The 23,252-nt window shown below is 55.1% G+C and overlaps 1 protein-coding gene across 3 annotated transcripts in view; it reads right to left on the minus strand.

Moving 5' to 3' along the window:
• The window catches only part of LOC144949669 (solute carrier family 12 member 6-like), a 112,320-nt gene that overhangs the window by 23,984 nt on the left and 65,084 nt on the right, over positions 1-23,252 (minus strand). For 2 of the 3 annotated variants that reach the window (XM_078879663.1, XM_078879664.1), the window contains exons 2-10: positions 13,386-13,427; positions 6,182-6,270; positions 5,669-5,794; positions 4,361-4,507; positions 3,622-3,676; positions 3,093-3,223; positions 822-1,051; positions 338-549; positions 52-216 (exon numbers count right to left, since the gene is read on the minus strand). In XM_078879663.1, coding sequence (XP_078735789.1) covers positions 52-216; positions 338-549; positions 822-1,051; positions 3,093-3,223; positions 3,622-3,676; positions 4,361-4,507; positions 5,669-5,794; positions 6,182-6,270; positions 13,386-13,427 — 1,197 coding nt within the window. Of the gene's footprint in view, positions 1-51; positions 217-337; positions 550-821; positions 1,052-3,092; positions 3,224-3,621; positions 3,677-4,360; positions 4,508-5,668; positions 5,795-6,181; positions 6,271-13,385; positions 13,430-23,252 lie in introns of all 3 variants that reach the window. The other variant, XM_078879665.1, reaches the window with a different exon arrangement.

Genomic DNA, 23,252 nt, shown 5'->3' on the forward strand with positions numbered 1-23,252 from the left:
TCAGACCCCGAACCCTACCCCGGACCCCGACCCCCACCCACTCCTGCTCACCGGTGACGGACGGGAAGAAGATGCCGACGAGCAACATGAAGGAGGTGGCGATGTCGGAGGAGATGTAGGGGTGGTTGTCGCCCGGCGGCAACGTCTCCACCGCGTCGTGCTCAGACTTCTTCTCCAGCAGTTCCCCCTTCTGCTGGTACCTGTGGTACAGGTTTTCTGCAACGACAGCAAAGCGCGCCAGCTATACTGAGCGAACGCGAGTCGCGCGGCTCCGGCACCGCAAATATATCCTCCCACACCGCCGCCGCCGCCGCCGCCGCCATCGCCGCCGCGGCACCTTTGATGATGCCGCTGGCCGCGCCGGGAATGCCGGCGATCTCGGAGACGTTGTTGACCTCGAAGAACTTGTCGCACGTGGCGTTGAGCAGCGGCGAGTCGCAGAACAGCGCCCACAGGTCGGTGGTCTCCGTGCCGTTGGGGCCCTCCACCGTCTTGGCGCACGTTTGGAACGTGCGCTGCGACAGCGCGCGGTTGCCCAGCATGCACACCCTGCGAGCGTGGTGGGGGGGGGGGGGGGTGAGGGTAGAGGGAGGGGGTGGAGGGAGCGAGCGGCAGATGTGACAATCGGTACGAATGCGCGGGTGACCGTTGCTGTTCGGCCAAGGCCGGAGAGCACCCTCAGGGTCTAGCTGGCGGACCCGGCCACACAAAGCCGCGTCACGCCTGCCAGTCGCGCCCAGCCCCGTCACGCTCGGTGGCGCCGACTGCTACTACGGGCGAACCGTCGCCGTCGTCGTCGACAGCTCGCGACCGACACTCACGGGAAGTCTGGCGGCGCGAAGGCCGACTTGATGACGCCGGCGTAGATGGAGAAGATGGAGATGATGACGCAGGCGAGGAACACCATGGCGAACTTGTTGACGTACTTGACCCCCACGAAGACGACGATCGCCATGAGGGTGAGGAAGCACGTGCCGTACACGCGCATGTTGTTCAGCATGTCCGCCGGCGAGCCGCCCCTGAAGATCGCCGCCGCCGGGGCGATGTACGACTGTGGGTCGGGGCGAGGGCGGTGGTGGAGGGGGAAGGGTGGGGTGCAGAGTAACTACGCCTGGCCCGTGGGCTGCAGCTTTCCACGAGTCTAACACGGCTCACCGCTTCCAACAGCTGACTTGCTCACTCTCTTTTTACCGTCATTTCCACCTCCCCCCCCAGCCAAATTGTTTACCGCGTTGCCATTAGCGATGTCGCGTCGTCAGATGCAATGCATGCTGGGAATCGTGAAGATGTCCTTCCCCCACACCTCCGACCAGCAAGGTTGGCTACGTACAGGGCAAGCCCTGGGTGCCACGGTGGCGAGACGCGAGATGTTAACTACCTCACCCGGTATACAGGAGGTCGTGGGTTCCATCCCAACCCTGACACCTGTATATTTGAAGTTTGCATGTTTGTGTCGATTTTATTTGCATCCTCCAGTCTTTCCCTCCACATTTAGAAACGTGTGTTTAGAGTATTTGGCTGCTATAAATTGCCACGTGATGAGCCACTTCGTTCAGCTATCATTTGTGGCCAGGTAGCTTCTGAAAAAAATCTGCATAGCTCAGTGGGCCTTACCTTACAAAAAACAACAATAGTTTAGTTTAATATAAATACATACGTAACATTCACCGAGCTGCAATGGCTTCTGGTTGCTGAACGAATACATTACAAGGTCGCACTCATTACACACAAAGTGCTTTTGCTACAAATGAACCACAACACCTTGCTCATCTCGTCAAGGAGCATAAACCATCATCACGCGAACTCCGCTCATCCTCGCAGCAGCGGCTTTTGGCTGCTAGCCATCGAACAAAGACGGCCACCGCATCATCGCGCTCTCAGATGCGATTCTGCGGCCGTCTGGAACGCTCTTCCTTCCGATATCAGGAAGCCACCAGAGCTATGCACTTTTAAATGATCATCTAAATTGACAAACTAATTTCTGTAGAACTGCTTTTAGTGTTTAGTCTGTTGTCCTTCCCCCGTACCTCGGATGAGTATGGTTAGCTACGTACGGTGCGAAAGACGTTCAACAAAGGTACGTATGTACGTGCACAACGTGCATCACGACGTCGCGTCGTTGTGAACGCGAACGGTGGAGCGCCGGCGAAGCGAATCGGTTTCCTTTGCAGGCACGTTGGGCACGCGGGGCTACGGGGCTACGGGGCTACGGGGCTACGGGGGCTACGGGGCTACGGGGGCTACGGGGGCTACGGGGCTACGGGGCTACGGGGCTACGGGGCTACGGGGCTACGGGGGCTACGGGGCTACGGGGGCTACGGGGGCTACGGGGCTACGGGGGCTACGGGGGCTACGGGGCTACGGGGGCTACGGGGGCTACGGGGGCTACGGGGGCTACGGGGCTACGGGGCTACGGGGCTACGGGGGCTACGGGGGCTACGGGGGCTACGGGGCTACGGGGGCTACGGGGGCTACGGGGCTACGGGGCTACGGGGGCTACGGGGCTACGGGGCTACGGGGGCTACGGGGCTACGGGGGCTACGGGGCTACGGGGGCTACGGGGCTACGGGGCTACGGGGCTACGGGGCTACGGGGCTACGGGGGCTACGGGGCTACGGGGGCTACGGGGGCTACGGGGGCTACGGGAGCTACGGGGGCTACGGGGCTACGGGGGCTACGGGGCTACGGGCTACGGGAGCTACGGGGGCTACGGGGCTACGGGGCTACGGGGCTACGGGAGCTACGGGGGCTACGGGGGCTACGGGGGCTACGGGGGCTACGGGGGCTACGGGGGCTACGGGGCTACGGGGCTACGGGGCTACGGGGCTACGGGGGCTACGGGAGCTACGGGGCTACGGGGGCTACGGGGCTACGGGGGCTACGGGGGCTACGGGGCTACGGGGCTACGGGGCTATGGGGCTACGGGGGTCGCCGTTGGGCGTTGGGCACGCGGGGCTACGGGGAGCAAGCCGGTGGCTAAACCGGCGCGCGCGCGCGCGATAGAAACCGCAACTCGGATGACTCGCGGTGGTGCTGGGGTAGGGCTGAGGGGGGGGTTGGGGGGCGGGGGGGGGGGAGCGCGTCCACCTCACCAGCAGGATCTCGACGGCGCCCAGGATGTACATGGCGGCGGCGAAGGTGGTGCCCAGGTAGAAGCAGAGGCCCACGGCGCCTCCAAACTCAGGGCCCAGAGCTCGCGAGATCATGTAGTACGAGCCGCCGGCTGCGGGGCGAGCGGCGGTCAGTCGGCCTCCATCGGTTCTCAACCGGGAGACGAAAATCGAACGACCCCCGCCGAGGACGAGCGAAACGACGACGTCGCCCATGCGTCTCGGCGTTTCCCCCCCCACCCCCCCAGAAATATATATATATAATATTTATTGATGACTTTTTTTTACGTCACACGGCAAATCGGTGGCGCAGACGCCCGCTTTTGCCAACGCGCACCGACGCGTGAAAAATATTATCCGCAAACCTACCAAACACGTTTGTGACAAAAAAATCTGTTGAATCCAAAAATCATCCCCTCTTGCCCCAGAGACAGCCAGGCCCGGATATATCAGGGAGCGTTGGGAGCGAGAAGGAGGGCGAGAGAGAGAAGCGCCGGGGGCGCGCGCTTACCTGGCACGACTCCGTTGGTCGCGATGGCGCTCATGGAGATGGCCGTGAGCATCGTCTGCGGGGGGGGCAGAGGATCCGAGTCATTGCCGTCGGCTCACCGCTCACGGTCAGAGCGCTGGACCTACAGCTTAGCCGGGCCACGAGTTCGAACGCACTCGGCACACGACCAGGAGCAACGCCCAATCCGCACCTCCGATTGACGCGGTTGGCTACGCGCTGCGAGAGAAGTTTCGCGTACATACGTAACCGCTGGTGAACAGCGGTTAAGAGAATCCACGCGCATGCACGAGGTCTCGTTTGTTTTTTCGCCCATCGTTATTCAGAATCAGCATCTTTAGTTATACTGGAGGAATCCAATGAGCTATGAAGCTCAGATGTCCAGTAGGGGTCGGAACGTAACAACAACAAACAATACAACAAACACGATAGGAGTGAAAAGTATCGGAAAGGTAAACAAATCGCTTTAAAATATACAAATAAAAATACTATATTTTTATCTTACCAGGTAAAGCCCACCGCGGCATTCACTTCTTTTCTCAGAAACGACCCGGCCACGAACGACGACAGCTCAACAACAAAGCGGCTTATCGTGTGGAAATGTACAGCAGAAAAATAAAATCTGGAAATTATTGAGAGTGGCGGCAGTGGCTGCGGCGGCAGCGGCGCTAGTGGCGGCGCTAGTGGCGGCGCTAGTGGCGGCGGCGCTAGGGGCGGAGGCGGCGGTGGTGGCGGTGCTCACGCAGCAGCAGCACAGCAGGACGATGGCGAAGGCCTCAAAGACGCCGGCGGTGCCCACGACCCAGGTGAGGCGCAGGAAGAGGATCACGCCGAAGATGTTCTGCAGGCACGGCAGGTAGACGCCCATGAAGGTGCCCATCTTGGGGGACTGTGGGGAAAGGAAAGGAGAAGAAGGGGCAGGGGGGGTGGCGTGTCAAGGCATGGGGGGGGGGCGGATGGGAGGTTGAGGGGAGCACTCACACACGGCTCCTGGCCTCGCGTCTACGAAGCGAGTCCGACCGCGGCCGAGACGACCGCCAGGCACACGCCACGCGCCCCATCTCGTCGGGTTCGCCGCGAGCTCAGCGGGGTTCAGCCCGCTGGGCACGGGGGGTGCACCAGCGGGCAAACGGACGGAGCACCGCGTCGTCATGATGAAGCTTGGTTGTGCAAAAAAAAAGAATAGACGATGCCTCCGTCCCATAGTTGTATCTCTAAAGTGTTTTTTTTTTATATTTAACCAAGGTTAAGAGACGATTGGAAGGAATTATAAAGCGGAGCAGTGCGAGGGAAGATGCGGAAAGAAAACTGTTTTGACGTGCAGTGTGGTGAGTGGGTGAGTGTGTGGGTGGGTGAGCGAGTGGATGAGTGTGTTGTGACATGGAGTGTGTGAGTGGGTGAGTAGGTGGGTTAGTGAGTGAGTGAGTGTGTGGGTGGTTGAGTGAGTGAATGAGTGTGTTGTGACCAGCAGTGGGGTGAGTGGGTGTGTGGGTGGGTGATAGAGTGGGTGAGGGTGTTGTAACCTGCAGTGGGTTGAGTGGGTGAGTGGGTGAATAGGTGAGTGAGTGAGTGTGTGGGTGGGTGGATGAGTGGGCGAGGGTGTGGGTGGGTGGATCAGTGGGTGAGTATGTGGGTGGGTGGATGAGTGGGTGAGGGTGTTGTGACCTGCAGTGGGGTGAGTGGGTGAGTAGGTGGGCTAGTGAGTGAGTGTGTGAGTGGGTGAATGAGTGGGTGAATGTGTGGGTGAATGTGTGGGTGGGTGAGTGTGTGGGTGGGTGATTGGGTGAGTGTGTGGGTGGGTGAGTGTGTGGGTGGGTGAATGAGTGGGTGTGTGTGTGAGGGTGTTGTGCTGAAGCTCACAGGAACCACGGTAGTTATAGCGACGGAAGAGTGACATATAAAGTTAAAGGAGCAGCCTTGCAATTACTTGCGTGGCATGGTGGTGGGGGACAGGTGGAAATGGGGGGAGGGGGTTTGGTTGGGGGGGGCGGGCCTAGGGGGGGGCCCTCATCCGGCAGTGCGTGGACCACCGGCCCGAGTGCGGCCTCACCTTGATGGCCTTGCGCTTGTCCATGTTCTCGGCCTCCTCGTGCTCGCGAGCGCCCTGCGGCAGGTTCGTGTAGTTCGCCAGGCGGTTGAGGAGCGACGACACCATGGGCCTCGTGTCCATCTCCTCCTGCGCTCCGCAGCACCGCGCACACGCGGAGAGTTCGTTCCACCAGGAGGGGGAACCCAAGAGGCCGGGGGGAGAGAGTCTCGTGTGCGGGAGGGAGCCTGGGGGCAGGGGTCCGTTGCCCGGGGCGGGCGGCGGCGATTGCTGCCGTGTACGGCCACTATCGATTATATTCTTGGACCTCGACCCTGGCACACGATGGCCGACTCTTGCGCACAACGACATCAGGAAATCTTGAACGTACGCTGAGAAGCGGAGGGCGCAGATTGTCATGGCTACTACACCGGCAGGATTCATCGGGGGGGGGGGGGGGGGGGGGCGGGGAGCGCCTACATGGGTGCCCACGTAGTGCCCACGCTGGTGCCCACCCTGAAAGAGGGGGACGCTCACCTCGAAGAGGGCCATGTTCTTGTCGTAGTAGGAGTTGGCCTGCTCCATGTCGCCATTGTTGAGGAGGCTGTTGTCCACCTGGCCATCACCTTTGGTCACACACGCACACACACGCGCACACGCACGCACACGCACACACTCACGCACACACACACGCGCACGCACACACGCACACACACACACACGCACGCACACACGCACGCGCACACACACGCGCACACACACACGCGCACACACACACACGCACACGCGCACACACACGCGCACGCACACACACACACACGCACACACGCACACACACACGCGCACACACACACACGCACGCACACACGCACGCACGCGGGCACACGACACAGGAGGAACCGGCGAGCGAACGTTTTCGAACGCCAAAGCGCTATTCACGCAAACGGCATCGCAAATCGCCGTCGAGTTCGTAACGCGGCGCACTTTGCCGCGGGGAGAACGGCAAGGCAGCCAAAGATCGCCCCAGCTCTGTGGTCCTACACATATATATATTGGGGTGTATTGGCCAACACGTTTACACGTGTGGGAGTTTACCGGAGTACCCGGGAGAAAGCTCACGCGTGCGAGGGGAGGTAACACTCAACCCCCGTACAGGTGAAAGTTGGCGAGTGGCAGCAGCAGCAGCAGCAGCGCCACGCAGCACCCAATGCTGAGCAGTGTGCCGTGTTTTCAGTGCATCGCTTTGGAAACCGGGGTTGCTGGATCACACGGGTTTGTTAAATTCCCAATCGCACCGGCTGCAAGGTGGTCGGGAGTTGGACCTTTGAGTGTCAACCTTGCAATTGCCGGCTCGCATCACCTCCGTCGCCATGTTCCTCCAGCAGACGGAGCTCCAGAGAGCCTCCCGTCGAGGGTATTTGGCCTACTCTTCCACGCCGGCCATACGTCTCGGAAGTGGCGGGCGCACCCGCACTTGACCTCCACCACGACCGACGCCCAACCGATGGCGAACCCAATTGATACCCGCTGGGTGAACAGCCGCAGCGGCGAACCAGGGGATCAAAAGTCCGGTGTGCGGACCGCCACGGCAAGGCCGCGGTGATGTCCCCTCGACTGCCCATTTTGTATCGATCCGTGGGCTTTTCTCGGCAATCCTCCAGCGAGAAGCAAAACATGCCGAACATCCCAACGTGGCCGGGCCCTTGCCGACAAAGAATCCCGAAAGTCGGCGAGGCTTTCCCGGATAAAAGAAACTCAGATTTACGATTTTTTTGTGAGAATATTAACGAGGGCCAAACTCAAGAGCAGAATTAATCCCAAATCCCGCAGCTAAGATGCTTAACGCTAATCGCAAACGCATTATGGATGCACCGTCACATAGAATTAAGTGGATTAACTTCACTCTCGCATTAGCACACAGAGAGAATCGAAAGTCAAAATAATAATCTGCTCTAAATGAGCATTAAGACGGTACTCATATCCCGTTGACAGCACCGAGCCAGTGGTGGAAATTCCACATTTCTATGGTGGGGGCATGTCCATCCAGAGGGCCTCCGATTAGCACGGTTCCCTTACTTACGGTGCGACAAAAGTTGCAAATATGCTCATACAACTAGTTAACTTCGCCACAATGTGGTACCCATTTTATGGACAATGGAGGGAGGGGATGATGGGCCGACTCAACGCTGCCAATCAGGATTTGAACTCGTATCCTTCCACCGGCGAGCCGCCCCTCTCTACCCGCCGCGTCGCCGCAAAATCCGCGACGGCAACGATCAATCGACGTCCGTAGGAACCGACTCGGTCTTCACCGCTCGCTCCCACGGTGCCACCCACCTCAACCACCCCCTCCCCCCTGCCCCCCCCCCCCCCGGGGACTGCAGCCCAGCAACCGGAAGCCTCCACGTAGGATCCATCAGGACAATGAGAACAACCGTGGGGGCACCCATCCAAAACAAACCCCCAACAGCCGACTTTTGCCAATGGTTATTTTTGTCGATTGTACGCAACGTACTAACGCCGGAATAGCTCGCGTGCAGCCTTTCCCAGACCGTTGGGTGGCCCAGCGCTGTTAGCGGAGCACCCGTGCAGGCCAGCGCGGAGCGCGAGAGGGTGGCGTGGCTAGCGCCATGCCCAGCGCTGATGTGTCACGCAGCTGTACCGCCAGGTACGCCTTCAAGGCAGAGTCGACCTAGGGAAGGGCGTCCCCAGGACACAGCGTTCGGATTTCACCCGCCACCGATGTTAGCCGTGGCCCGGAATCAAACTCGGGCCGGGCGGGTTCATTGCACGAGCGTGCCCACTGCTACGTCAGCCGCTTCACGCAATTTTTGTAAACTCACTTCCTTTCTTTGCGTTTAAATTTGTTGCGCTTCTCCCCCGCACCTCCGATCAGCACGCTTGGCTACGTACGGTGCAAAGTACACACACAAAGACAAAGATCCCCCGTATAGCCTTAACAGACTGTATGGGCAAGTGCTGTTAGCGAGCACCTATGAAGGCCGGAACGGTACACGAGGGGGTGGGTGGCCAGCACCACGCCCGATCGCCTTTGTCTCCCCAATGGCGATGTTTACACACCGCACCAGGTACTCATTTCAGGCCGAGTCGACCTAGGGGAGGCCCAGGACCGGTTCAGATAATCGTCACTGATGTTGGCCGTGAGCGGGAATCGAACCCAGGTCGCCAGGTTCATAGCGCAGCGTAGCGCTGACCGCTACACCACCGCTCCCCACACAGACACGTACAACACGCGCGCGTCGCTGCTGCACCACCACCAACGCACCGCACGGACGTACGTACGCGTCTCGCGCGTTACCGTATAGGAGGTGGCATTCGCAGACGCGTCGGGTGGTCATAGCGGGCGGCCCAGTCGACTGTTCTCGGCCGCCCTGCGTGCTTTGCCTATAAAACGCCCCCCCCCCACCCCTGTACACCTACTACACCTGCGGCCCCCCCCCCCCCCTTTTAATCATTAACCCTTTACTTGTTCCAGGTGGTTCCGTTTTGTTTTCCCTGGAAATCTCGAAAGGAGAAAAAAAACGTGACGACAAATGCGGAAAGAGAGGAGAAAAAAAACAATCACGCCAAGAATTTGCACGCTTAAGTTGAACCAGTCGAAGGAATGGAATCGATCGGGAAGGAATTTGACATTTTTAGGGATAAAGATTTGAGCGGTTCAGTGGCAGCGTGCGTTGCGCGCACGGCTCGCAGTTGGAAGGTTGCGAGTTCACACCCTGGTCTGGCGGCGGTCGACTTTGTACGTACGTATGTTGAACTTCTTTTGCACCGTACGTAGGTGCGGAGGGGAAGGACAACAAACTGAACACAAAAAAGCAGCTCTAAAGAAATGAGTTTGTCAATCTAGATTTAATAAAAGGGCGTAGCAGCCCGGTGGCGTCCTAATATCGGAAGGGAAGAGCGTTCCAGACGGCCGCAGAAGCGCATCTGAAAGCGTCGCGCGATACGGTGACCACCAACTTTGTTCGATGGCCAGCCAAAAACCGCCGCTGCTGCTGCTGCGACGATGATGACCGGAGTTCGCGTGATCAAGGTTTATCCTCCTTGTGCTTCTCATTTGTGCCAAGCGCTTTGTGTGTAACGAGCGCGACGACCTCATCATTTTTGAGGCCGCGCGACCAACACGTTTCGGGGGTTCGTGGAGCTGCGCCGCCGCTCCACCTGCGGGGCACCAGCCCACGGCAAATCCGAGCGCGCAAGTAGCAACCCGCGGTGCCGAGCACCACGCCGCCTGCCAAAGCTACAGCCTTCAAAAAGATTTTGCGGCCTAATTTTAACCGTCGCCGTTGCCCCGCGGACAGAATGTGCCTTTGGCGCCACCGAAGTTAACCGATCCCGTTTCCCAATAACCGCCGCGCGCACGGAACCCAGCAAGCGCGTGGCGATGACAAAACACGAGTCCGGTCGTGACCTCTCCTTACTGGTAAATCCGTGAAAAAGAGCTTCATAGCTCGTCGGATTCCTCCGGTGTAAATATTCTGATCCGATTCCTATTATGAAAATCGGTCGCCCCGCTGCATCTGTTCACCCGGCAGTATAAATTGGGTTCACCATCGGTTCGTCGGTAGTCGGCACCCGGCTGGCAACAAATCCCGCCCGCGGCGTTCCCCCCCCGCTCCTTTCCCTGCGTTCCCATCGGACGTCGTAGTGACCCCTGATGTCGGCAGGTCGCCGGAAGCCGCGGTGGTGGGGGCCGGCGGTCGGGAATAACTACCGGGTGGCAGGGGAACGTCCGCCGCGGAGATGGAGCGGCGGATTGTTACATCGCTGGGGGGGTCTAACAATATACCGCTGGATGAAGGGGGGGGGCATTCATCCAGCAGTGGATTGTACGTATGCATGCATGTCGAACTTCTTTCGCACCGTACGTAGCGCTAATTGGAGGTGCGGGGGAACCACAACAAACTAAACACTAAAAGCAGTTCTAAAGAAATGGATTTTCAATCTAGACGATGATGATTTAAAAGTGCATAGCTCCCAGTAGCTTCCTAATATCGGAAGCAAGAGCGTTCCAGGTGGCCGCAGAAGCCCTTCTGAAAGTGTGCAACGTGGTCACCATTGTCTTTGTTCGATGATTAGCTGATGGTGGTGATGATTAAGGCCAGCCCGGTGAAAGAGGATTTAGTGTGGCCAGCACCACTCCTGGCTGGCTGCCTTTGTCTCCCCAGTGACAATGTTGGCAGAATGCACTCGGGGAGTCGACAAATCCTCACACCGCTTGCCACTGATGTTCGCCGTGGCCGGCAATCGAACCCAGGGAATGGAACCCAGGCAATCGAACCCAGGTCCGCCAGGTTCATGGTGCAACGGCGCCAACCTATGTGCCACCGATTCCTCCGCCAGGGAGAGCTCGCCGTACATCTGCTCGCCCACGCCGCCGCTGTCGGCACGCACACGCAGACAGACTTGGGATCGCTAACCAAGGCTGTCCCCCCGCCAGGTCCGGTCTGCGTTGGTTTGTACCGGATTAACATCGGCCCGCGGGCGCTGCATTGTTTAGAGAGCGCGGTGCCTGGGGAGGGGGGGGGCGGCGGGCCTGGCATAGGAGCCTCGCTTCCCGCTGGAAGCGAGGGGTGTACAGCTTCAACCAGGAGAACAATTCCACAATACCTGGCGAGGGTTTCGTTGGCCCCGCCGTGCGCGTCACTTTCACGTAAACAACTCACGGCGGCGTCCGCCTGGGCTCGCCGCTCCAAACTCTTACGCAAGCCAAGCAGCTGCGCGGGAGCGATGTTACCGGCCCGCCCGCTGGAACGCACGCGCGGACGCACGCACGTGGGAAAATCCGCGCATTAGAGGGCCAAGCTATGGCGCCGTTTTTATTCTGTGCGCGCGACCGCATAGCCACGAAAGCCCAAACAACAACAACAACAGAGGCATGCGCTCACTAGCTCACTAGCTCACTAGCTCACTAGCTCACTCGCTCGCTAGCCCGCTAGCCGGGACACGGAACTGCCCCACTAACGTGGAACCATCTTCCCAGAGGTGCACGGACAAGGGCCGCCAACATCGTGATCTATTATTTATTTTTCTATCTACGTGACTTTACCGAATGAACTAAAGAGTATGGATTCCTGCAGTCACGAAAGCTTCCAATCAAGATTGAAGTGCAGAATCACTGAGCCGGAATTGATAGCTTGAATGCATTTAGCGCGGGACCCTTGAAAGTGTTGGGCCCGTAGCTACATATGTAGCTACTTTTGCTACTAGGATCATCCGGCAGTGCGTACACCCACCTCCACACGACCGAATACAGGAGGACACCTTCACGCTTCTGGCAAAACGCACGATGACGCTGGTCGTAAATCACCAGCAAAACGACGTTAACTCAATTATAAACGTTGTGGCTTTTGCAGAAACTAAGTGGCACGTTTTGTCCACGTGACAAGCATTACTAATGGGCTGTGCCCGGTGGAGGTGGTGGGTGTGTACAGCACAGTTACATTGACGCGACCCATCCCGCAAAAACGTTATCGTGAGATGTTCCATCTCATGGGGATTTATCTGGGGCGAAATATTTGAAAATCATTCCGATTATGTCCCGATGGCTTCCAAATCTGGCACCAGATACCAGATGAAATCACTCTCGTACAGATGTCAACCCATACGGTTTAGCCCGCATTCTTGTACAGGGAAATTGAGTTCAGGTCCATAGGGCGTACAGCTGTTTCAATACGGGCAAAAAAATATAATTTGTCTATGTGTTTGTGTTTCTCGCTTGTGATGGGACTTTGTAGGATGAACGTTGAGATTGATAAGGGCACGGGGTGACCAATAAAGTCTGAAATGGTCTGTAGTAAGGTAGGGCACTGATAAGGGGTTGACAGGTATGTGGTGGTAAGTGTAGTGGTGGTAAGTGTAGTGGTGGCGAGTGTACTAGTGGTGAGTGTACTAGTGGTGAGTGTACAAGTGGTGAGTATACTAGTGGCGAGTGCACAAGTGGTGATTGTCTATTTGTTTGTGTTTCTCGCTTGTGATGGGACTTTGTAGGATGAACGTTGAGATTTATAAGGGCACGGAGTGACCAATAAAGTCTGAATTGGTCTGTAGTAAGGTAGGGCACTGACAAGGGGTTGACAGGTTTGGCCTCACACCCCCCTCTCTTCAAGATTCCCCATGGACTCGTCCCCTGCCTTGCGCTCCCCTCTCAAAAACCCCGCAGCGGCGGCTTCTGACTGCAAATCCGACGACAAACACGGATCACCGCATCATCGCGCGGCGCTTTCACCTGCGCTTCGACGGCCGTCTGGAAAGCTTTCGCGCCGTACGTAGCCAACCGAGCGAATCGGAGGTGTGGTGGAAATACAACAAATTAGACACAAAAAAGCAGTTAAAAAAAAAAAGAGTTGTCAATCTAGACGATTTAAAAGTGGCATAGCCCCAATGGCTTCCGAATATCGAAAGGAAGAGCGCGTTACAGACAGCCGCAGAAGCGCATCTGAAAGCGCCGTGCGACGCGGTGAAAACGATGACGGATGATGATGATGATGACGGGCGATGGAAGAGATTCGTAATGGAATCACAGCCCAAAGGGAGAGGGCTCGCCGGACAGGAAGGCACCGTCGGAGATGGAGCAACGAGATCGGTTCATGCGTGGGAACGAGACGGATGGTGGGCATCGCAGGAGCACGGGAAACGGTGAAAGCAGTGGCCAGCCCCTCGAGCAGCAGTGGACAGAACATGGCCGATGACGCGTGCGGCAGTGTTGCGTGCGCGGTACCTAAAAGCTTGCACGACTCGTTCCCAAACTGCCGGCTCGTTTCTGCGAAAGAGAAAAACGCACAAAAACAACAGCGTTAGGCGGATTCCCATCGTCTTTTTCCACCCCCCCTCCCCTCCTCGTTGTAAGTACCTCCACCGATTGCACTCCGAGCGTCATCTCAAGGACGATCCACAGGGAAATCTCACTCAGCAGCGCAACGTCCCCGTGCCAGAGAACGGCCGCAGAAGTTGGCTATCAGAGAGCTACTTCGGAGTGCCCTTCAAGCGACCTTTTTCCTCCAAAGAGTACCGCTGTCCAACACGCCCTGCCACCGAGGGAAATGGATCATTTGCACGACAGTCATAAAAGACGTTTTGTTGGAATTCTTTTTTTACCAAAATTAAATCGGCGAGCAGAAATGTTTACGCGCACGGCCGGTTTTTGTTCTTCCTTCGCAGACTGCGCAAAGCACGGGGAAAAAAATTCCCTTCAATTTGCTGCTTGTGTTAAACTTTACACCACAGCAGGGGGCGCACTTACCCCCCCACCACCACCCACACACTGCTACACGGGAGGCTCACAAAGACAAAGATCCCCCGTATAGTCTTAACAGACTGTTGGGGCGAGTGCTGTTAGCGAGCACCTATGAAGGCCGGCACGGCACACGAGGGCGTGGGTCGCCAACACCACGCCCGGCCGCATTTGTCTCCCTAATGGCGATGTTTACACACCGCACCGGGTGCTCATTTGAGGCCGAGTCGACCCAGGGGAAGCCCAGGAGCAGTTCAGATAATCGTCACCGGTGTTGGCCGTGAGCGGGCATCGAACTCGGGTCGACGGGTTCGTCGGGGCAGTGCGCTAACCGCAACACCACCGCTCCTCGCACAAAGACAAAGATCCACACTCACACGTTCGCGCGCGCAAATCGCGATCTCGTTTGCGTTGTAGGTCGTCGTGGAAACAAAATGCGCGTCGCAAAGTCTCCTTCTCCACCCCACCCGACACAGCCAACTAACACGTTGATAAGAAGAGCGAATTAAGAAAAAACTATTCACGCGACGCGTTTATTCATTGGCCGTGTCAGGTGGAGGAGGGTATATGGCAACACATTTTATTTACACGATGAAACCTATGATGAATCATGCTATGACACCAAAAAAACGTATTATGGATCATGCTATTATACCAAAAAGGAAACCTGTGATGAATCGTGCTACATGACCATTTGTCAACAGTCAAAACTAATAGGATTTAGTTTCTTTATATCCTCGGAGCTGTAATGTGGCAAAAATGTAATCCACGTAAGGCCCTTTCATCAAATCAACTGCCGGATGAGGGGGGCATCTCCCCATGCCGTGTGGATCGTGGGGTTGTGGTTAGCTTATTTGACCAACTGAGGTGCCAAAACGAATTCAATACGGCGGTAGATTTCCCAGTGCCCAGTCAGTGGTGAGACTTTGAGCGGAGACCAAGAAACTTGGCCACTGAACTTGCGAACTCAAATCGCGTCTGAGAATGACGAGCAAAGGCGTCAGGACCAGCAAGGCCTTCTCTGCTGGCCTAGAGATTGGCAGAATCAGAAAATTTAGTTTTTATAATTTAATATTTTTTTTTATTAATGCCTTATGTATTTCACAAAGTTCGTTCCCATCAGTCAAGTTCAAGTTCATTTATTAGGTATAGCCCTGTGGAGCCATTCGGCTCTTGAATCGGGTGCAACCGCAACAAACAAAAAATAAAAACACGAACAAAAAACATCTTAAAGTGAATATGTGACTTAGTGCAAACAGAAAATCCAAGAAAAGACAGTAAAATATTGCAGAAAAAGCACCGTACACAAAAATGTGCAAAAATCCCAGTGGGATGCAAGTCAAACAACAACAACAACCGCAGTCTATTAACGTCATTACATTGCTACTCTCTCCCTCAGTTGCGCTGCTTCCAGTGCAGCTCATAAATTAGAGCTTTTCTCCAATCAGATTTTCCACCTGTGCCGTCTACGCCTCTGAGTGAAAAATCTACCGAGGCCTTCAGAATGTCGAGTGAATCCCCTCTGCTGTTGACGCAAATGGGGACGATGTTGTTGATTGTCATCTTCTTTAACCAATCAGATGTCGAGTTTGCCATGTTGGGCGTATTCTTTGACACGCCGGAGCCTTCTAGCTGGCCTAGGCGTCTACGTTTGCATTTTTCGTCTGGCGTGATCGGAGGGCCAGTTAGCTAACTGAAGTAAAACTAGCTAGCACGTAACATAGCATCATCTAAGATTGATTTAAACTTTCTCTTGTGATGTTTAGATTTGTAGATGTAGTGCTTTAGATTTTTTCTGTGGGGAAGCCGTTGAATCTTGATTGTCTTTATTTGTGTTTTACGGAATTGTTGCTTGCTTGGTGGTCGTATGAGTAAATGCGACTGGTTGTTGTGAGTTTGTTCTTGTTTCTTTGGTAATGACATTGATTTGGGCTATGCGATGTCTATTTGTGATGCAGTATCCTGCCATACTGCGTAATAGTGGTACATCCTTAATGGTTTCAGTCACCATGTATTAATGTCTCTGCAATTAGTGTATTGTAACTCTCATAGGTGTTGAGCCTCGTGTTAAACCACTTTCTTCCACTCGATAAAAGTTACTGTCACTGTGAATATGGGTCGTTACATCGAATGACTATAGCCCTAGTGCCATGGTGAGGATATTCGCAATAACCACAAGTTTCAAACTCGTGCAAACACACGTCAGCGTCACTCGGCCTCTCAACTGCTCGTGTGCGGTTTCGCACCTCCGATAAGCACGGCTGGAAGTTCAACGTACGTACGTTCACTTGCAGCAGCGAGATTACTGTAATGGGCGAATCCTAAGAATGACAGAACTAGGAATTCAGGATGGACTTGCACTCATCCTGGTTGTACCGTGCACTATCATCCTGGCTCCGAGTCGGCGATTAGTGAACTCGTTCCACATGGCTCTGTGGCTACGTGGGCTGACGTCCACTCACATATAAACATTGACAAACATTTTTATGTTGCATATCTGGCGCTCTAACTACATGACAGTCACGCGTAAGAGCATCCGCGTGAACTAAACTGCGGCAGCACAGCGCCTTCACCAAGTATCGACTCGAAGAGGCGGGATGACACTACCGAGTTCCATAACCTGATCGACTGTTTAACACCGTCGGTTTTTGCGACCAATATCATCCATGATATAGGTTTATTGGGTAAATATTTACGGCGATCGAACCCAAAATCCGATACCGTGAACCTGATCGACCGTTTGCCCATTAGTTGGTTCACACGCAAGTCAAACACGGCTCACCGCTTCCAAACAGCTGACTAACTTCCTTTTTTCCATCATTTCCAACCCCCCTACCCCCCCCAATTGTTGTCCGCGTTACCGCTAGCGGTGGTCGCGTCGTCTCACGACCTCGGGGCGGGCCAGCGCACCGCCGCCTTGCGCGTCGAGACATCCCCTGGAAGTTCGCTCGTGGCTCAGCGGCTGCCGCTAAACGCCTACGGAATTGCGATTTGTGCTACAGAGCAGTGTGGGGGGCGGGGGGGGGGCACGGAGGGGGCGGGAGGGGGTTGCGGGCGCCGACTGCGGCACGAATACCGTGCAGGAGAAATTTAGAATGCAACGCGGGAGAGCGTCAGCGCCACGGTACAGCGCCACGGTACAGCGCCAGAAAGGCACGAAATGCACAACGTGGAACGAAAGCCTTCCACGACACGAAACACTTGAATTCTAATGCCTTCCAAATACCGCGTTGCCTAGGAGGCACGGACACGTGATCTCCGTGTGTATCGTTGTGGCCTCAGTAACCTGGGCGGGGAGGGGGGCGGTGGGGGAGGGGGGCACGGGGATGCAGGGACCAGCGGTCTTCAAATGTTTGGGGCCGCCATGCCACAGTGCTAGATCGTCGTCACGCCAAACCCACGGTACAACCCAAAACCCATCGGAGGGCTCCACTCATCCACTCACTCCATCCATGCGAGAGGCTCCACAAGACGAGCAATGCATTCGGATCTCTAGCGCAGCAGTGCAACCTTCCCCCACGTTTAAGAGAACGGGGCGCGCAGTAGCGGGTGTCACAGAGCTACTTCAGAGTTCCCTTCAAGCGCCATCTGATTCATGCTGGGGGGGGGAAGGGGCCGGGAAGGCAACACTTTTCCACACGCCCTGCCACGGAGTCATTTTCCGTGGCATGGCGGTCAAACTGATTTTTAAAAAACAATTCTTGGATCTGGAATCAATCCAAATATTACGCAATGTTTTGTTTATACAGTAATTTGGAGATCGGGCTGCAAGCATCAACTCGCTAATAGACTCTTGAGCCCCGTATTAATCACTGGCTGTCGAAACCTGAGCTGATATTTGGTTCACAACCTCCCCTCTCCTTTAGGTCCTTGGGGCCCACAAACGTTTGCTTAGTTTGCTCACGTCTAGCGACATCAATTCATTAATTTCATAATTCATCGAATCGTAAAGTTACCCAACAACAATGTTAATTTCACCAGGTAAGGCCCACCGAGCTATGTAGCTCAACAAAAGTGTCTTATCATCATCGCGTGGAAATTTATAGGCTCTAAAACACGTGATGTTGATTCTAAATGTGGGAGGGAGAATCCGGAGAAAAATCCACGCAACCACTGGGAGAGACACCGCAAACTCCAGGGATCGAACCCACGACCTCTTGCACACCAGGCGAGGGAGTTAACATCTCGCCACGGTGGCGAGATGTTAACTGCACGTACGGAGTGAAGTCGAGCGTGCTCGAACGCGCACCAACTGCTCGTCGCCCCCTGTCCTCACATGCGCCAACCGGCTCTGCGAGACTATAATTACACGCGGCATTCCGTCGCAGGTTCTACGGCACGCCTAAAACAAACGCTCCGCGTTGACATGTGGCGGCGGGCCCGATTGCGAAACCTGGCAACCGCCGACACACGCCGCTGCTGCTGCTCGCCAACGTGCCAGTGGAGCACAGGGCTCGTTCAGGCCCTGGACCCGCGACCTTCCTGGCTTGCCCAGCCACAAGAGAGTGGGACTGTAAGATCCTCGATTGGAAGATCCTTGGCCAACTCCGCACGCGATTGCTTTCGTCACTCGTCGTGTGCATATCCTCGTCCCCGATTGCACACGTCGGTCACAATTGGTGAACCCTACATCGGATTCGTTTTTCTAAAACCGAATTTGTTTTTATCGTGCTGTGACTTGCGTTGGAGGGAATTTATTGCGTAACGTCGCTCTGTATTTGTGCAAACAATGTCGATGCCTCATGTGAAGCAACTGTTCTTGCACCGATTTCTATTTGTGCTGCGTTTTTATCTTTATTTTATCTGTGAAGCTTTTCTCGTTTTTGGTGACCCATATCGGAGAGACTCTACCCTGGACCCTTGAATTCCCACTTGTACAAACTAAATAAAATTGAAGCTTTTAAGAAATTTGCACAGACTCAAACTCACGTCGCCAGGGTCATGAACAACAGGGCATTGATGCCTTGGCGAATCTCTCTCCTCCAAACTCTCAAACATCTGCCAGCTCCCACCCAGCTCCCAGACCCTGAGCTTCAAGTAATCATGAAAGCAGATCCTTACGTATACATTTTATGAAGTGTAATATATTGCATGCTTTCCTCCTTGCCCACTTTAATGTGAATATTCCACGATTCAAGTCCCCCTAAGAGTCTCTATTTGCAGCCCCACACACTCTGCTTCTCACCTGTGGTGGGGGGGTCACAATCTGACAAGGGACTTGCAGACAACACAGATCTCACACACACAGACATCGCAACGTCAACAGCCACTGTTCACTGCAGTGCATTTTCCAGGCTGGGTGTACTTTGAGGTCATGTGAAGTGTGAAAGGCTCGCTGGCAAGGGGTCACAGGAGAGACCTCCCATGACCTCTGCACCTCCGATTAGCACAACTGGCTTATGTACAACTCAGAACCAGCTCGCAACCCAGCCTCATTTGTTTGTTCGCTCCTTAAGAACCTGGAACTCTTCTCTTGAGTGTTGATGTTTGCATCTTTTGCTGTTGTTGCTGCTGATGCTGCTGCTGTGTTCACGCAGCACCACGGATCTCCTCCACGTGGAACAGCCGGTTGGGCAACCGTGGATGGTCCGTGTAACGAGCTGGATAAACTCCCTCGTTCCAAACTCCCGATGCCAGCCGTTCCCAAACCCGTGGTTCCGTGAGGAAGTGGCGGCCACGAAGCTGTTTGCAGATTCCACGAATTTTTGTTTTATTTGTTCCCGACAAAACCACCGGATTTTGTGACCGCGACATCGCGCGGCGAATTTACCTCGGTCAAGAACACACAAGCGCTCCTCGGTGGTGCGTTTTAAGCGCGCGCGTGCGTGTTTGTGCGTGTTTGTGCGTGGTAGCCACTCGACGAACGTTTCACAAGCGCTCGCTTTTCCGTAGCAGCGCGTTTCCAATTTTTTCCAGAAGATATCATCTTATCGCTGCCCGCGAGAAGAAAATAATAAATAAACCCCGGCACAATTTGAGGATTGTCAGCGGGGTCCCCGGCGGTGCGCGGGGAAGGTAGCGGACGGCCGCCCCCAGATGCCCCGATGAGCTGCCCGTGCGCGCGAACAAAAGAAAGAGAAAGTTTCGATTGTGGGAAGGCGTTCGGTCGGGCTCTGTCTGAGCGGCCGCACTGACAAAGGAGACCCCCCCACCCCAACACCCCCCCCCCCCATCTGCTTCTCAACATCCACCTGGCGTGCAAGGGAGGAATAGAATTAGCATGCGATTAGATGCATGCGACCCTTCCTCCGGGCCCGCCTTGCTTTTGTTCGTGGAGAGAAAGGGAAGAGGCCAAACAAAGGAGAAGAGATGACGAACGCTTTTTTGTGACCCAAACTTATTTATATTCTAAAGCGTTTAATGGTGGGGGGGGGGCATCCGTAACATCGGTGCACTCCTACGGAGGATCGCCACCGAGGATGGAATCGCACAGAAGCCAGGACTGCGTCGAGCCTACTTTACAGTGTACAGTATTTTCACGGTATTTGTATTTTAGCAGGTAAGGCCCACTGAGCCGTGTAGCCGTTTTTCAGAAGCGACCTACTGACCATCACAAATGATAGCCCAATGAAGCGGTCCATCGTGTGGAAGCTCATAGCAGTAGCCAGATACTCAAAACGCACGTTGATTCTAAACGTGGCAGGGAAAAACCGGAGGACCCGGAGAAAAATCCACGCGACCACAGGGAGAACATGCAAACTCCAAATACACGGGCGTCACGGTGGGGATCCAACGCTGACGCGGGATCGAACCCACGACCTCCTGTATACCAGGCAAGGTAGTTAACATCTCGCCTCCGTGGCGCCTGGCGACCATCCAAGCACCGAGCGGTTTGTTGCTGTGGGCCGCTGTGGGCAGCAGAGGGCACAGCAGCAAAATCCATTGTTGTACTGTACTTCCACGCTCCTGCTTCTACGCCACCTGCACTCTACCGAACCCGCGCTCGCCATGCGCTCGGCGTGGTAAGTCGGCCCTCATCCAGCAGTAGAAAAGAGCTGGGCCAGGACACGAGGAATGATTCATATGGCTCGAGCAGGGCTCAAGGGTCAATCGGAAGATCATTGGTGCTGGTTGCAGCTTTATTGTTGGTAAAGCATCTTGCCGAGTAGATAAGCCGCGTCAACCCACACTTGGCTTGCAGATTAGGAGCCCAGGTTAATTGTTGATAGCAATGAAAAACTAAACGAGGTTAATCATCTGAAAGTATTTTGTCACATATGCTTGCTCCTTTGCCCATCCGCTAGTGGACGGAGGCCTCCCCACGCCGTATTGGTTATGGGGGTTGTTTGACCATACTTCCCCGCGCTGGTTAAGTGCGGGTTGGTGAAAGAGGGAGGGAAGGGACCCCCCCCCCCCCCGCCAAGGATAGTACATTGTGCCAAGCACCCCACCTCCTGTAACATAAAACAGAGGATTATGGGTAATGGACAGGAGTCCACACATAAGCTTAAACAAACACCGCTGTTAAACACTTGTTAGGAAAGTAATTCTTATTTTTTAAACCAGACGGATATTCGTCCTCCGTATTTATTTAGACTCCAGGAGGAATCCGATGAGCTATGAAGCCCCTTTTATCACAGCGGGTCAGCGAGTTATGACGACAAACAATACAAAAACAACGAAAGGCGCGCAAATTGGAGAAAAGTTTAGCGGCTCACGAAAATTAAACAAAAATAAAGTACACGCAGAGTACTAATTACGTAAGTAGATACATTCCTGACGATGTTTCAACGCTTAATGCCAACTTGGACAAGGCAGCAAATCAACAACAACAACATCAGTCCCAGACCACAACGGCACAGCAGTCCCTCACTAACACTGCGAGGGGGAGTGGTGGCGCAACGGTCGGCGCGCTGCCATGTGAACACCCGAGTTTGTTTCCCGGCTGCACTGACCGGCGTGGTGAAGTATGGCCAAACCCGCCCCCCCCAACCCCCATTCAGCATGGGAAGGCCTTCATCCAGCAGTGGATTGACAACGAGCTGTGGACGATTCTAAATCAGCATTCTTATAAACAATGAGGAATTGTCGTTGATCTTAGTCAAGACGGCACTTTGTAACAAGGCAAGGTGACTTTCGCCAACGCGTGCCATGAAGAAGGGCCATTGCCCGAAACGTTGGCGTTCTTTTTTCAATGTCGGGGCCACGGTGTGTTGAGTTTTTGTTTATTTGCCCGATAAAAACAAATGCGCAGACTGTCACTGTACACAAACAGAAAGGGACCCAAACCTGGGGAGCTGACACGCAAACACGACGGGCTGCTGAGCAGAAGCCTGGATTTAGCAAAAACAAACCGAGATGCCAAACAAACCGAGCCAAAGATAGAAAATCCCTGAATAATTAAATCCACGTGTCAACGTGACGAACAGTGAATCATTGTCGCAGAGGTGGACGTGCGTGTCTTTGTACACACGTACGGCTGTGCGCCTTTTGGCGTCATCTGGTCCAACACCATGTGAGACTAGGCTCTAAGGAAAGCTGTCTCGGGTGTGGACCAATCAATTTCAAGGACAGTGCATACATTATCAGAGTTATGTTTTTTGTTTGCATTCCGACTGCAGGTATTGTGGTCAATACAAACATGACTCCTTGGAAAAAAAAGTGTCAGTTTTGTTGCCAGATAAAAGGGTAAAAAAACAATTATCAACGTACGGTGTGTGTGGTGCTCGCTAACAGCACTTGCCCCAAAAGTCTGTTCAGGCTATGGGGAGGGGGGTGTGGGATTTGTCTTGGTGTGGATGTGTGCAGTGCCGACCATCAAAGGTGCTCCCGAACAACAGCACTTGCCCCAATGGGCCATTAAAGACTACACACGAGGGATCTTTGCCTTTGTGAACAAAAGCCCCCCCCACTCCCCATGTTGCGAGTTGGGCCGTCAGGAGTCGTTTGTCCGTACTTCACCACGCTGGCCGGCACGGGACATCGCTCGGTTCGGACCGTCGCTCGGCTATCGCTCGTCACCAATGTCACCCCGATTGCAGCGAGCTCAACCATTGAGCCACCGCTCCCCAAAGACAATGATCCCCCGTATAGCCTGGAACAGACTGTTGGGGGCAAGTGCTGTTAGCGAGCAGCGCGCCTATGAAGGCCGGAACGGCACACGAGGAGGGGGTTTGGTGGGGTGGCCAGCACCGCACCCGGCCGCCTTTGTCTCCCTTGTGGTGGTGATGTTTACACACCGCAGCAGGTACTCATTTGAGACCTGGGGCAGGCCCAGGACTGGTTCAGACAATCGTCGCCGGTGTTGGCCGTGAGCGGGAAATCTAACTCGGGTTGCTGGCTTCGTAGCGCAGCGCGCTAACCGCGAACACCACCACCATGCTCCCCACATGCACGCACGCTATGGCTGCACCC

This window comes from Lampetra fluviatilis, chromosome 54 (assembly GCF_964198595.1).
Source record: "Lampetra fluviatilis chromosome 54, kcLamFluv1.1, whole genome shotgun sequence".
Lineage (NCBI taxonomy): Eukaryota > Metazoa > Chordata > Hyperoartia > Petromyzontiformes > Petromyzontidae > Lampetra > Lampetra fluviatilis.